The 14112-nt window shown below is 36.0% G+C and overlaps 1 protein-coding gene across 3 annotated transcripts in view; it reads left to right on the forward strand.

Annotated features, from left to right (window-relative positions):
• The first annotated feature begins 2823 nt into the window (after positions 1-2823).
• The window catches only part of capt (adenylyl cyclase-associated protein 1), a 161694-nt gene continuing 150405 nt past the window's right edge, over positions 2824-14112 (forward strand). For all 3 annotated transcript variants that reach the window (XM_081755792.1, XM_081755794.1, XM_081755793.1), the window contains exon 1: positions 2824-3639. In XM_081755792.1, coding sequence (XP_081611918.1) covers positions 3075-3639 — 565 coding nt within the window. In that variant the 5' untranslated portion in view covers positions 2824-3074. The remainder of the gene's footprint in view (positions 3640-14112) is intronic.

Consider the following 14112-nt stretch of genomic DNA (forward strand, 5'->3'; position numbering starts at 1 on the left):
TGTTTGGTCACATTCTACCCAATGTGCGTCTTTCTATGTCACGCAACATACACTTGCTTCCACGCTGGTGCATCGGTGATGCGGTTTTTCTGTAACACTCGTAGGTAGTCATGGTCTTCGATACTGTACCTCTTGATACGCCAATCATTTCCGCTACTTTCGCCATGGAAGCTCCCACCATACGCACACCCACAATTTACCCTCTTTGAAACTGTCAGCTCAGACATGATTGATGATAACTGCACGGACCGGTCGCTGAACTGTAACTCTGCCATCCGTTTGATTGGCCACGTTGTGTACCTCACAGGATGTGCCAATGATCGCAGCAACACTTACCATTCAGACGCAGATCATGTTTGAAATGGGTACCTCTTTTAAACCAAGCGTTTTCATATTTGCTTCTATCCCCTGTAAATACCTATAGGTTCTTTTTTTTTAAAAAATTGGCTGTAACAGGTGGGCCCTAGACTCGTATTTCCAGTCGCCACCGCCGATTAGGCCATGTATTTAAATGTATCATCCCAGAGTGACAGAGTTTGGGCCGCGGTGGCTCAGTGGTAGAGCTTCACCTCTGGTGTATGAGGTCCTTGGATCGGTTCCAGCTCGTGCCAATGAACTTTGTGGAGGACAAACACTGTGTGGGTGGGTTTTCTCAGGACTTTCCCGTTTCCTCCCAATTTCTTCATTCCACCATTCCATTCTTTCTTATCACCGTCTCCATTTCATGTCAAGAGTTCGTTAAGTAATTTAAAAAATCTCAGTCAAAATAGCCAGTTTCTGGATTCCAACATGGCATCTTTCATTTGCGAACCAATAACTCAATCAACTAGCCTACGGTCACTAACTAAGTTTCCAAATACTTACGTTAAGAAAATATGATCTTCCTGTTTACTTTTTTGAACAATGGATCAATCAGTAGTTTTTTTTTTTTCTTGTCAATTCGTCAACAAATTCACTTCAGCTTCCTTTCCAGCACAAAGGCTGTGTAAAACACCAAAAGTCTTAGTTTCAAAAGTTAGATTCGAAGCACTGCTCAGATTCAGTCCAATACTTTTGCTGTCACTAAACATCAAATTTAAAACTCAGGGAAAGCACGGACACCAGTAACTTTTCTATGGTTAGGCGCCATATTCAGGTGACAGAGCGAGGGCCGCGGGGTCTCAGTGGTAGAGCGTTCATTCACCTCTGGTGCTTGGAGTCCTTGGTTCGATCTCAGCTCGCGCCAAATGAACTTTGTAGTGGACTAACACCGTATGGTGGGTTTTCTCGGTGTTCTCCCGTTTCCTCCCACTTTCTTCATTCCACCATTTCATTCATTTCTCATCATCACAGTTTCCTTTAGCCTAACCGGCATAACGTGGGACGTAAAACTCAGAGATTTCTTTTTCAGGTAACAGAGGTGATTGTTTATATAGAGATTATTGTCTGGCTCTTCATAGTTACGCTGGTTAAATATTAGTACGTTTTATTGTATTACGGCCAATTTTTCTGTCATATTCAATTCATTATATTCAGATAACTTGAACATTTTGGTTGATTGGAGTTAGAGTCTCTTTCCAGCTCTGAGGCTGTATTTAACGTGGGGCAACATGTGGTCCCATCGGGAATAGAAGCCTGGTCTTCTCACACCAAAGATTGGTATGCTCGCTATTGAATGGCGAGAGCATAGACACCATAAAATGGTTAGCTTTCTAAAATACCATTGGACCACGTGTAAACTTTCAATTCTCAGAAATAGGGGGGCACGGCATCCCGTAGCGTATCACCTAGTTATGCTACTGTACAAACAGGCGTAAACTAACCGTGGTGAAGTGGATATAAGACTGTAAAATTTCAGCTTCCTTGTTTACCTTTTCTGGAGGCTTCATTTTATTTTTCGGATACTGCTTGGGTGAATTCTGTCTTAAAAAGAACATTGATTTATTTGCATAGACTGTTGTTTCCATGAGAAACCACCGTTTTAAACTTGTAACAGGCTGATATCATAGGAAGGGACGGGGAGGAGGAGAGAAGAATTTAAGCGCACTTCAAATGTTCTTAATTTTTGTATCTTTTACCCTACTGAAGATTTATTCCCGGCGGGAGCTCATGTGGTTCGGATTCCACGTTAATCAGTAGGTCCACGTCTCATATAGCCTCGCTGCTGAAAAGGGACGCTAAACTAAAAATCACATCACCTCACCTACTGAAGATTTTTTTTCGAAAGTTAAATCAAGTTAATGTAATATTATGAATATTACATATATAATATTATGTTTTCATTTTTATTGCCGATTTCATATAATCTCCTTTAATAGTGTGTCTAAAATTAAAATTAGGCAAACGTTGCTGGTGGTACGAAATTCATAATTAATGCTAGTATTTTTCTTTCATTTATGTAGTTCTTTTTTTTTTTTAATATTAGTAATCTTGTTCTAGTTAACATACTATGTAAGAAGTGAGAGCATTGTTTGATATCGTGATATCCGTCCAATAGAATAAACAATAGAATCCATCCTCGAGAAATCATTAGTGAACGGGGCTACGTGATGCGACAGGAAATGTAACTCTTGAATCAACAAGATTTGTTGTCAAGGCCGGACAATGGCTGAAGTAGGTTACCGAAGGTGTTGATGTACAAGGTATTAGTTTTGTTGAGCAAGACAGTTGGGTTTGTTTGGAAGAAAATTATTGTTGACATGGGTTGAGAGAGAGAGAGAGGCGGGGTTAGATAATACGCGCGTGCGCATTTTAAGGCTAATGATTTCCCGCGCTCCTTAGTAACTCAGTTAGTGCTATTGAAGAATGCCAGGAGGATGTCCTTTTTATATTATTTTATTTCAGAGAATCTTATCTCGAAGTGAGTAACAATGATAAGAACTGGTGATGCAACGTGGGAGATCAATCTGAATGTTGCACAAACTGTAAGAGTCCAGTTGGCAGCTTTTCGATTGAATTGTATGTGCCGTCGAAATTTCTTCCTCTTTTCTGGGACTTACTCCAGCCTGGACGAGTGTGGTTGGTGACCATGCATTATAATAACGTTGATAACAATAGAAAGTGTTGAAGAATGCGATAATGCAATCATTTCAATCATGATTTGCTGTGGTTGCATAAAGAAACAAGTTGAAGATGAGACAGAATCGGACTTTAAACCCCCTCCCGAGTCGACAGCCGTAGCTGCTGCTGGCACTCGGGAAGTGACGTCATCTGCAGAGCCGTCCAATGGGGCACCAGCTGGCGGTGACTCCGCGGTGGAGCAGGCCAGCACTGTTCCAGTCCCCATGCCGGCCTCTGTCGCTATGGAAACAGACGCCGGCAATCCCAAATCAAACGGTGATCTCGAATCGGCTTCTGTTCACCCCACTGCCAATGGTCCAGAGAATGTAAATTCTGGTGATGACAGTGACACCCAGAAGAATTGTAAATCAGATCCGGTGCCAAACGAAGGTGAACGTGTTGTAGAGAAGAAGGAAGCGAAACTAACCCGGTGGTGGTCTGAAGAAGACGCGGAACCCCCTCAACGCGCTGTTGTTGGCCGAGATGAAATTGAACTTCGTCGACACAAATTTTTCGAAGAGTTGGTCCAAACCCATGAAGCTGCTGCTACTCATCATGTTCGCTTCGACCCTATGGGACCTGAGTTGATGACTCGACCAGGTAGCACTGCATGCATATTCTTTTCACGGTATTTTAGTTGTTAAACATTTTTATTTCTCTTCTACGGATTTCTATCTCTATCTGTGTGTATTCGCATGGCATGGTGCTTTCAGTATTTCTTCTTCTTAAAATCTTTTGCACGAATCGTAAATATTCATTTTTCGTTGCTCGTAGTCGTCTTTTCTTAGTATTAAAAAGAAAGGAAAAAACTTTCAATTCTCTCTTAAAATGTCTTTCTTATTCGTTTGTTTGTCTTATACATTGTTAAAATTGGGTAATTTTAATGTTTTTTTTTTTTTTTTTTTTTTTTTCTGTCCAAAAGATTCTTCGTAGAACTGTGTAGTGTACATACATATACAAGGTTTAAGCTGCGTTTTCGTTCTTCGTTCTTTTCAAAGTGCAGAGTTTTCATTTTGTAAAATATTTGTTTTTTAATTTCGGAAGGTAGGCCTACGTTAAAGCTATTATTTTGTTTTAACAGGTGAAAATAGAATTATCTACGTAGGATGTAAATAGAAATGCTTTTTCTGAACTAAATACCAAAACTGCAGATTTCTGGTTTTTGCAAAAACGAAAAACGAAAAAAAAAAAAAAAGGTGAAGCCTCGGCTTAATTCCTAAATATATGTGTGTGTAAATATAATTATGTTTTTGCAGTGTCTTTGGCAAACGGAAGAGTAGGAAATACGTTATTTTTCTTCCAGATTTTTTAAATTTTAATTTGCCTTTTTAGAACTTACGCAAAGATATATTAAAGGATGAATTTTTTTTTTTTTTTTACTCCTAATGCACTTTTCATCTATAGGCTATGACGACAATCGGTGAAGTTTCTTTATAATTTTTAAAAAAGTTCCCCCTTCCTGTGTTTGTGTTTCAATTGCGTAAGGTTAGCATACGTAAGGTTAGCGTCTTATAGCGTAGCGTAGCATAAGAAAGCAAATGCCACAAGGGAATGATGAAGAAATTATTAGAAAACGCAAGTAACTTGAAAACAGGCTTTTTTTTCCTCATAAAATTTTGTCCACCGGGAGTTTGCACTTGGATAATATTAGCTGAAGTACGCGCCATGCACAAGATTAACACGTATTCGCATTTAATTTTTGTCTTAGCTCCATGGGGAGGGGAAGACTTAATAAATACGATGTTGTCTATCCTAGCCCCACATAGTCTGGAATTGAACTTACATCCTTGTACATCCGACTTAAGTTCTCTACATTTGATATACTGTGTTCGCATTAATGAGAGAGATCATAAGATGTGACAAAAGAGATGTAATTTATTAATACCCGCGGAGATTTAATGAAACCCGAGAAGTAGAAACGAATGTTAATGGTTTAATATAACTCATTATGTATTAAAGAGAAAAATAAACAACAAAAAACGAACGCAAAAGATCGAGAACCAGTTGATATATGCAGGTTCAGTGTAATCAGTTATAAGTTCAGTCCTTTTATTGTGTAATCAGTGATTTATGTGTTGTTATGCTCAATGATTTACGAAAAGTCAGCTGCGTTTTAATACTTAACGTAGAAATATGTAGACTAAATAGCATATTAAAAAGCCAATAAAAGGACGACCATGCATTTACACCCTTGACACTATTTTTACTGAAATAAAATGTAAAAATGATTTATTTTAAGCCACAGTACTTAATAATGAAGACCTAACTCTCCAGCTAAGCGTTGTAAATGTGTTTAAAAATTCAAGGATGATACTTCTTGAGGGGACAAGAATTCCTCGAAAAATTCCCACCAATGATAATTATAACAGTAGCTAGTTTCTTCCTGTGGCACGCAAACGGTGTTCAGTAGATGACCTTGGCGGAATTGCTGAAGGCAGAAGTTTCATAATAAATAGCGCATTCCTTTACTGTTCTTCAGTGTTAAAATCTCTTCCAGTTGAGAACTTATGATGATTTAAGTCACTCAAAATAATACATTTCTTTCTTTTTTTGAATCCCTTGCCAGTTTGGTTGCATTTTATTCTTTAACTTATAAACAAAATAATAGTATGTCCTTTTATGTGCGTTTATTTGTTGAAGTTTAACATCTCTTTTCAAAACGCAGACCGTGAGACGTGGACGTATATTTTAGTGAGATCTAAACCATGTGTAACTTCTAGTGAGAAGGATTCGTGCTAGTTTTACCCTTAGCCCCGCGAGTTTGTGGTGGACATAATCGTGTTCATAGGTTTTCTCAGATTCCTCCCACATTTTCATTCCATCACTTGTTTTAGAATCATTCACTTTCATTAACCACTTAGCTATATGTAAGATATATCTGAAACCCATAAGGAGGTAAGTTTCCCCACTGCTAGATGTTCAGAATTCTTGCCTTTTATTTATACGGATCCAGTTCCCAATGAAAATGTACGTTACAGTATTTGAAATGAAATTTTTAGTTTTATAATCTATGAGTATATCTTTTAGGCTAAAGGAAGGATCATTAAATGCACGCGAGTTGTGTTTGTGTCCCAGTTCGATTTCTGGTATGGACAAAGTATTTAGTTGATCCCATTAAGAAAGAGCGAAATCCTCCCAGAGCAGCGAATAGATGTATAGGAACTATGGATATCGGCTAGCTAAACCCTTCTGTCATGTTTATTGCTCATTGTGGTCTGTAAAAACAAGTGTTCCCCTCTCCCCTTCCGTAGATATTTAACAGTTGTTTGTGGGATGCATTTCCACTTTACGTTCTCCGTACTCCCTCGGATAGAGCTATTAATAAGGGTATCCATAATATTCAAGAATTATTATTACAGCTAACTGGCTGATAAAGTACCCTACCCTTTTTTCGACCCCTTAGAAACGGAATTGTCAAAAACGCTGGGTGTTCTGTTACTTGTAATGAGTAATTTAGATACCGAGTTTCAACTCCCTTAACTTGAGGGGCTCGTGATGCTCAATTTTTGCTATACAGTTTTATCTCTACTCCTTAAGAGACACATCTTAGTCAAAGTGACATGATAAAACCCAATTTGAGGTAGGTACTAACTTTGCTTTAAAAATTTGTTTCAAGCGGTTCAACAGATGTCGGTTTGTAGCTAGCGGATGAACATATAAGCAATAGTCTATTTTAGAATTTGGCTCTCCCCGTTCCCCGAGAAGCTGAATTTCAAGAAATGTTCAATTAACACACAACCTCATACACGAGTTACGAACTTAATTATCCATTTTCACTTAAAGAAATTCGTGATCTTCGTTTAAGTTGATTGATTTTACACTGTCAACAAAGTCTTGAATTTCATTTATTGCGTATATGTCATTAGTAATGTTTAGTTGACATTCAATAGATCATTTTAAATCTTGAACCTTTACGGAAACTTTGAGATGAGGTTGACGCACACTGTTTCTTTACTTCATTGCGATCTCGTCTTCATTTTTTTTTTTTTTAATCTTCCCAACGACAGTCTCTGGATAACTGGAAACCAGTTGTAACTGCATTCTTCTGTTTGCAATCTGTACATCAAAAATTCTTGTACTGTATTAATTAAAATTATCCAAACAGGAGATTCAAACAGTTCAATTTACCCACATTTTTTATATCATTGTCTTCAATACAGTTTTCAAGGGGAATAATGTTTCGTTAGAATTATCAAAGTTCAAATAAACGTGAGCCCTGTATTGGATGAGCTATTTATGGGACTTCATTTTTCAGTATAGCTACATTCTCCGTAATCTCATGATGTAGAGCATTTAATAACAATACCCCGAATATTTCCGTTTATTATTTTGCTAATGAGCTAAATTCCGTAAGCATTTCTATATTAATATCTGTTCTTTACTATATTTTATTGAGAAACTGAAAATCGCCTTTTCTTCAGCATACAAGTGCTTGATTACATAATGAAAATAAGAGTTATACAACGTAGTACAAGATTAGACTTCTAAGTACACGGTGATGATGCTTATATACTTGAGCGACACTTGTAAGAAAGAAAAGCTTGATAATAAAATTGCCGCCTTTTCCACACACCCCTCCCCCTAGCCCCCTTATCACCGATGTCAACGTGGCTAGAAGATGAAATGAAAATTTACAGTTATTGATTCTGTGTTTGGCACAGTGCCGAAACGAAGAACTGCAGCATAACAAGAAGAAAGTTTCATCAGTCTAATATTACACGTGGAGAAAAAGGAAAACGTAGTAGATTAAAAAAAATATTTTTATTGTCGCGAAAGTTACAAAGTTGGATCTATCTGTACTGGAGGAAGAAAAAAAAATCCAGGAACATTCTAAATTTAGTAGGAACATGATCATTATCGGGGTTCTTCCGCAACGTTTTTGGCATCTAATGAAATGCTGAGAATCTAAATGTTAAAAAGAAAGGAGACAAAAAAAGGAAGTTAATCTAATTTTTGAATCAGATGCGGCAGATTTACTTGACTAATGCGCCGTGCAAATGTACTTCTAGGAAGGCTACAGTGGTTCAGTGGTGGTAGGTAGTGGTTTTGTGGCATCGGCCACGAGAGCCAGTGATGGATGATCTGTTGTCCTTATATTTTCTCGATGTTCTCTTTTCTCTATTACATTCTCATTCCACCAGTTCTTGCATAAGCATTCACTTCCAATAGTCACCCTATCGTTTAGTGTAAAGGGCATAACTGTGGCACGTAAAACTAAAAATTTAATTTCTAATTCAAATTTCTGAAACTGAAGAATATAATAAGCCCTCCCCGCTAGTCTAGTGGCTAAAACCTGCTTCTTTATTGCATGTGGTCTCAGGTTCGATTTCTGGTTGAAGAGTACAAAAATTTAATTTCACAATAATTCATTTTCATTGATCATCCATCGTCTTTAGCCTAAATAGTATAATCGTGGGACATTAAAATAATAATAAATGTTTGTAAAGTGAAGCACATTAAAGCAAAACTTAATGTCTAAATTTTGTTGTTTATATCATGGCTATTTCATAACTAAGTTAGATTTAAATGAATATACCTGAGTTCAGTAGATGGTTGGCTGATATTTACGAAGATCGTGTACTTATCCTAGGAACGCGTGAACCAGTTAAATGGGTAAGCACGAGAAGATTGTGTAGTTAGGCAACCTCGTTGTCGAATACCCTTTCAAATTACGGGTTTTTGTGTTGTTTGTTTTCTATTCGAAATCTTATTCACAGGCGAAACGTGTTTGTGAAGCACTGAAATCAAGTTTGTTCTCTTAATTTAGGCGAACTTAGTTACATAAATATTTTAAGTGGTACATTATTACACATTTATTTGTTGCTAAAACATTTTCAAATGGTATCTTCACCTAATGCATTGTTGACTCCCTACTTTCTTGACCGGTGAGTACCAGAGAGAGAGAGAGAGAGTGAGATGGATATGTAGAGAACCGGTAGGCTCTGTAGGTCACGAATACGTTGGTTTCGATGTCGCAAAGTGAGATGTATTCGAACAGGAGTCGAAAAAACGATCGACGGTCCCGACAGTGTTGTTGTCACTTCTCGGGTCACCGTGCGCTATTGGAGAGGCTTCTCAGGGTGATCTTTGGGTCTGTCTTCATCTCCTGACTTTGCTGCGTAATTCTATGCCGCACATTACCCATGGAACCACAGAGATCCAGCAGGACCTCATAAGAAGTGACGAAAACTGACCCAGAAGCACGGATTTGATTATAATGCGTTCCTGAGGTTTCAAATATTATTTTCTGAAATATTTAGACTTTGAAAACTAAAAAGGTGCATAAAATTTGGGTATAATTATTTTAATTAAACCTTGTCTTGTTATTAATTAATCCGTTGGAAAATTAACGATTACACCGTCAATTCGTAACGATTAAAAAGTTAATGTTTTTTTTTTTTTTTTCAAAAATGTGTGGAATGGATATTATACCATAACTATTTTATGACTTATTTCAAAAACTTTACGGGCCGTTCCATAACTTTAATGGATTAAAGCTGGCTCCTTTTCCCAAAATGGCCCCAGTTTGTCAAGAGGTCCATGTCATGCTCTTCTATCGCTATATTTTCATTAATGTAAAAAATATATATATTTTAAAGTACATAATTTACATTGATATTTTTTTCTCAATTTTGTACACTTTTATTTCTTTTTTATTAAATGTAAGATTTGTATGAAAAGAGTAGTTTATATATATAGTAAATCAATTTTCTCTTCCCTTTATTTTATCCATGAAATTGAATATTGAATTTCACTACTCAAGACAATTCTTATTTCATAAGTATTCACTATTAAATTTTTTAATTTTGATTTTGATCAATTAGTTTTTAAGCTAGTTTCATCGTGACTTTTTTGACAGTAATGTAATGGAATGAAATTTAAGTTTCGAACTATAATTTAATCAGTTATTTTTCTTCACCTTAATTCTTAATTTTAATCAATTAAATTTTCAATATTTTTTCCAACTTTGGGTATAATTTGTTCTATATGAGGGCAAAAGATGATGAAGGTATTGGAGGTAATGATAAGCACTTTGGTTGTACAATTTATTGTTGTATTGAATAGTAGAAAATGGTCGACAAGTATCTAGCAAGTTACTCTATTAACACAAAGTATTACAAATGTAATACGTAATGTTTAAGAAAAATTTACATCATTCCTTTGTGCGATTTATTGGCTTTCCGTGGCGTGAAATTTTTCCGAAAACACTATTTGGGACCTCTTGAGCACATTCTGGTGAAAATTGAATCGAAAAGACGTGGGTCTTTTTATCTATACACCTACCGAAATTTCGGTAAAATAGTATCATTATTTTACCATCAGAATGAAAATACTGTAGAAGGTACTACTTACAGTAACGTGTAAACAGCAAGATTTGTACTGAATGATTTGCTGTTCATATTTTTTTTTTTTTTTTTTAAAGCACAAGTCTTCAATAGCATTTTAAGAATTTCGAATCTATTTTTAGGATCGGTTTTAAGTTAACGGAAAAATACATCTGTGCTGCACAGTATGTAAATTCCGTTTCCATTGTGTATTTCCTGGTATTCACACATATATTTTGCGTTGATTGGGATAACAGTTAGGTTATATTAAATTAGGTTCTTTCCTATGTTGTATGAGTAATTAACAATATTGAGGACGTACAGTGTATTCTTATTTCTTTTAACCCAATTTTTTTCAAGTCTAATTAAATGTCCTTTACTTTTTGAAAATAAATTAGCATTATAAATAACTTTAATGATACTTAGATTAAATTCGATGATAAAATAATTAAAATTAGCACAAAATTTAACTTCGACGAATTACGAGGCATTTAAATAGATTTAACAAAAGAAAAAATATAACGCAGGTATTGGACACCGTTAAGTTCTTGTCACAATATGCATAAGGTACAAGTTTTAAAAGTAGTGAAAAGTAGAGGCTGTTGTTTTCGCAGTATACATAAAAAATAGTATTTGCTTTGTAAATGAATATATTTACAGTATATTATTTTATCGAGCACCTCGTTTATAGGATTATGCTTCGTCACTGCTTGTGCGTCTCTGCAGAATGGAAAAATGGAAATAGAATTATTTCTTTTTGATTTTAGTTTTTTAAGTATATATATATATATATATATATATATATATATATATATATATATATATATAAAGTGTAAGTATTCAGTACTATTTAATTGAGACAGCGAAATGGAAATTATTTGTTAGTGTTGACAGCAAGGGAGAAGCCATCTCTGTGCCTGCAGACTCTAACTAGCTCATTTCCTTTCATTCACTTCGTTTCCGTCGCAGAGAGTGCGCGACGATATCCCTATGGAGACGTGGCCCCGTTGTTTGTACAACGATTCAATAAAAACTCTCGTGATTCTGGAAGGTAGAGAGAAAAACACACCAAGAGGTAAACAAAATGACTATTGATATTTCTTTCATCCTTTCTTTCTGTTGCAATACCAAGTAGTAAGCTAATGGAACTGAGATATAATAATTTCTAAAAGTAGCAAACAAACGTCTGCAGGTTTTGACAGAAAACTAATTGGACTTTTTTTCTTTGAAATTTCAACCTATACGAGAAGAAATGAAAATTTGTGTCGTTAAATCCCATTTGTAGCAAGTTTTCTATAAATCATATATGAATGTATTTGATTTTTGTATATTAACTAACTAACTCTATGGCCTATGGAACCCGGAGGTTCAATGCCGCGTTCACAAAAGTTCTCCACTGACTTCTATCCTTAGCTAATTGGATCCAGTTTCTACTTTGTATTCCAATCTCTGCGAGATACATCTTAATATTGTTCTCCCATCTGCGCCTAGATCTTTCTAATGGTCGTTTTCCGATTGGTCTCCCAGTCAAGACTTTGAAGGCGTTTCTACTTTATTCATCCTAGCTACATGACCCGCCCACCTAAGCCTCCTAGACTTGACAACCCTATCAAGTAAACCATATAAATTATGTAGTTCCTCGTTATGAAGTTTCCGCCATTCCCCATTCCGGTTCCTCTTGGGTCCGAATATTCGTCTCAGGATCTTGTTCTCAAATACTTTCAGTCTATGTTCTTCCCTCAGAGTAAGTGACCATGTTTCGCAACCATACAGAACAACAGGCATGATTATCGTTTTGTATATTTTAAGCTTCAAATTCCTCGACAGAATTCGCGACGACAAGAGATTTTGAACCGAATAGTAACACGAATTCCCTGCTTTTAGTCGACATTTATTTTCTCCGTGAATATGATTTTCCTCTGTTAATATTGATCCTAGATATTTGAAATTATCCACTTTATCAAAAGTATTATTTAACATTTTAACGCATCCATAATTTGCTGTATTCCGGTCCCGACGCACTTCCATGAATTTACTTTTCTGTGCATTTACTTCTAAACCCATGTCCCTGCAAGCTTTTAATAAGATCTCTGCATTTCTTTCTATTGTTCTCCTATCATCCCCTATTAAATTTACATCATCAGCATATGCTATAACCTGGTAAATACCGTTCAACTGTAGGCCTGGTTGCTATCTTTGATTTTCCTTATAGCGTATTTCAGAATGAAGTTAAATAATAATGGCGACAACGCAACTCCTTGTTTCAGGCCATTTTCGACGTGAAAGCTCGTGGACAAAAATTTTCCTACCCGAAGTTTACTTTGGGATTCATTTAAACATAACATAATTTATTAATCTAATCTCATTAATCTAATTAGCTTTCTCAGTATTCCAAGTTCTGTAAGAACGTTTCTCTCCTAACCGAGTCGTACGCATTTCTAAAATCAATAAATAGTTGATGTACCGGGGTATTGTATTCCCACTTTTTTTTTTCGAGTATTTGGCGAATAATGGTAAATATTTGGTCGATAGTTGATCGATTTCGTCTAAATCCACACTGATAATCACCAATAATTTCATCTGCGTATGGGGTTAGTCTTGCTAATAGAATATTTGAAAATATTTTATAGGATGTTGACAGAAGAGAGATACCTCGATAATTATTACAGTCAGTTTTGTCGCCTTTCTTGTGAATTGGAACAATGATTGACTCTTTCCACTCTTGTGGTAATTCTTCCCTGTTCCAGATAAGGAGAATGAGTTTGTGTATCTTGTTCCACAATTTTTCGCCTCCAGCTAAAATTAACTCAGCCGGAATTTCATCTATACCCGGAGATTTGTGTTTTTTTAATTACTTTATAGCGGTTTCTACTTCTATTCGGTTGGGTTCTGTAATATACGGTTCTGCGGTGTGTATCTCCTTTTCTCCACGTACACTAGTTTTTGGTTGCGTGTTAAGCAAATCGTCAAAGAAATCGTTCCATCTATTTAAGATGCTATCCTTATCAGTGAGAACTGTACCGTCAGATTTCTTTAATATATAAGCACGAGGTTGATCGCCTTTCTTAAATTCGTTGATTCCCTTATAAATGTCCCGGATGTTTTTATTTTTACTATTATCTTCGAGTTCCTTAATTTTAGCTTTCAGAAAATCGCGTTTCTTTGTTCTAAAAGTTTTGGAAGTTTCCCGCCTGATATCTGCGAAATTTTGTGTAGTTATTTCATTCGGATTTTGTAGCCAGCGTAATTTTGCCTGTTTTCTCTTCTCTGCAAGTTTTATGCATTCCTGGTCGAACCATGGTTTGTTCCTACGTATTTCCGCGTGTCCCAATTTTTCTTTTGCTGAAATTTTAATGGTAATCTCTAATTTCCATCCAGGTATCCTCAACACTAGTGCACTCCGAATCTTCTAAAGCTGAGAATCTATTCGAAACTTCAATCTGGTATTTCTCTCTTACCTGGCTCTCTTCTAATTTCTTTAAATTTAATCTCTCCGTTTTCGGACAATGAATATTACCTTTATTCAACGATAACCTCTCTCGTATTAATGCTACTACCAGGTATTGTATTATTTTACGTGTATTTGAGTTTTGTATATTATTTTACTTGTTATACATTTAACACTACTTGGAAAAGGAACGGTGGCTCAATAATAGACTGTGGTGCTAAGGGTTTCTGGTTCAATCATATCCCAAAGAACTTGCGATGAGTAACATTGTGCCCGTAAGTTACGTCGATTTTAGCTTCC

This window comes from Thermobia domestica, chromosome 4, assembly GCF_964235325.1.
Source record: "Thermobia domestica chromosome 4, izTheDome1.hap1.1, whole genome shotgun sequence".
NCBI classification, from domain to species: Eukaryota; Metazoa; Arthropoda; class Insecta; order Zygentoma; family Lepismatidae; genus Thermobia; species Thermobia domestica.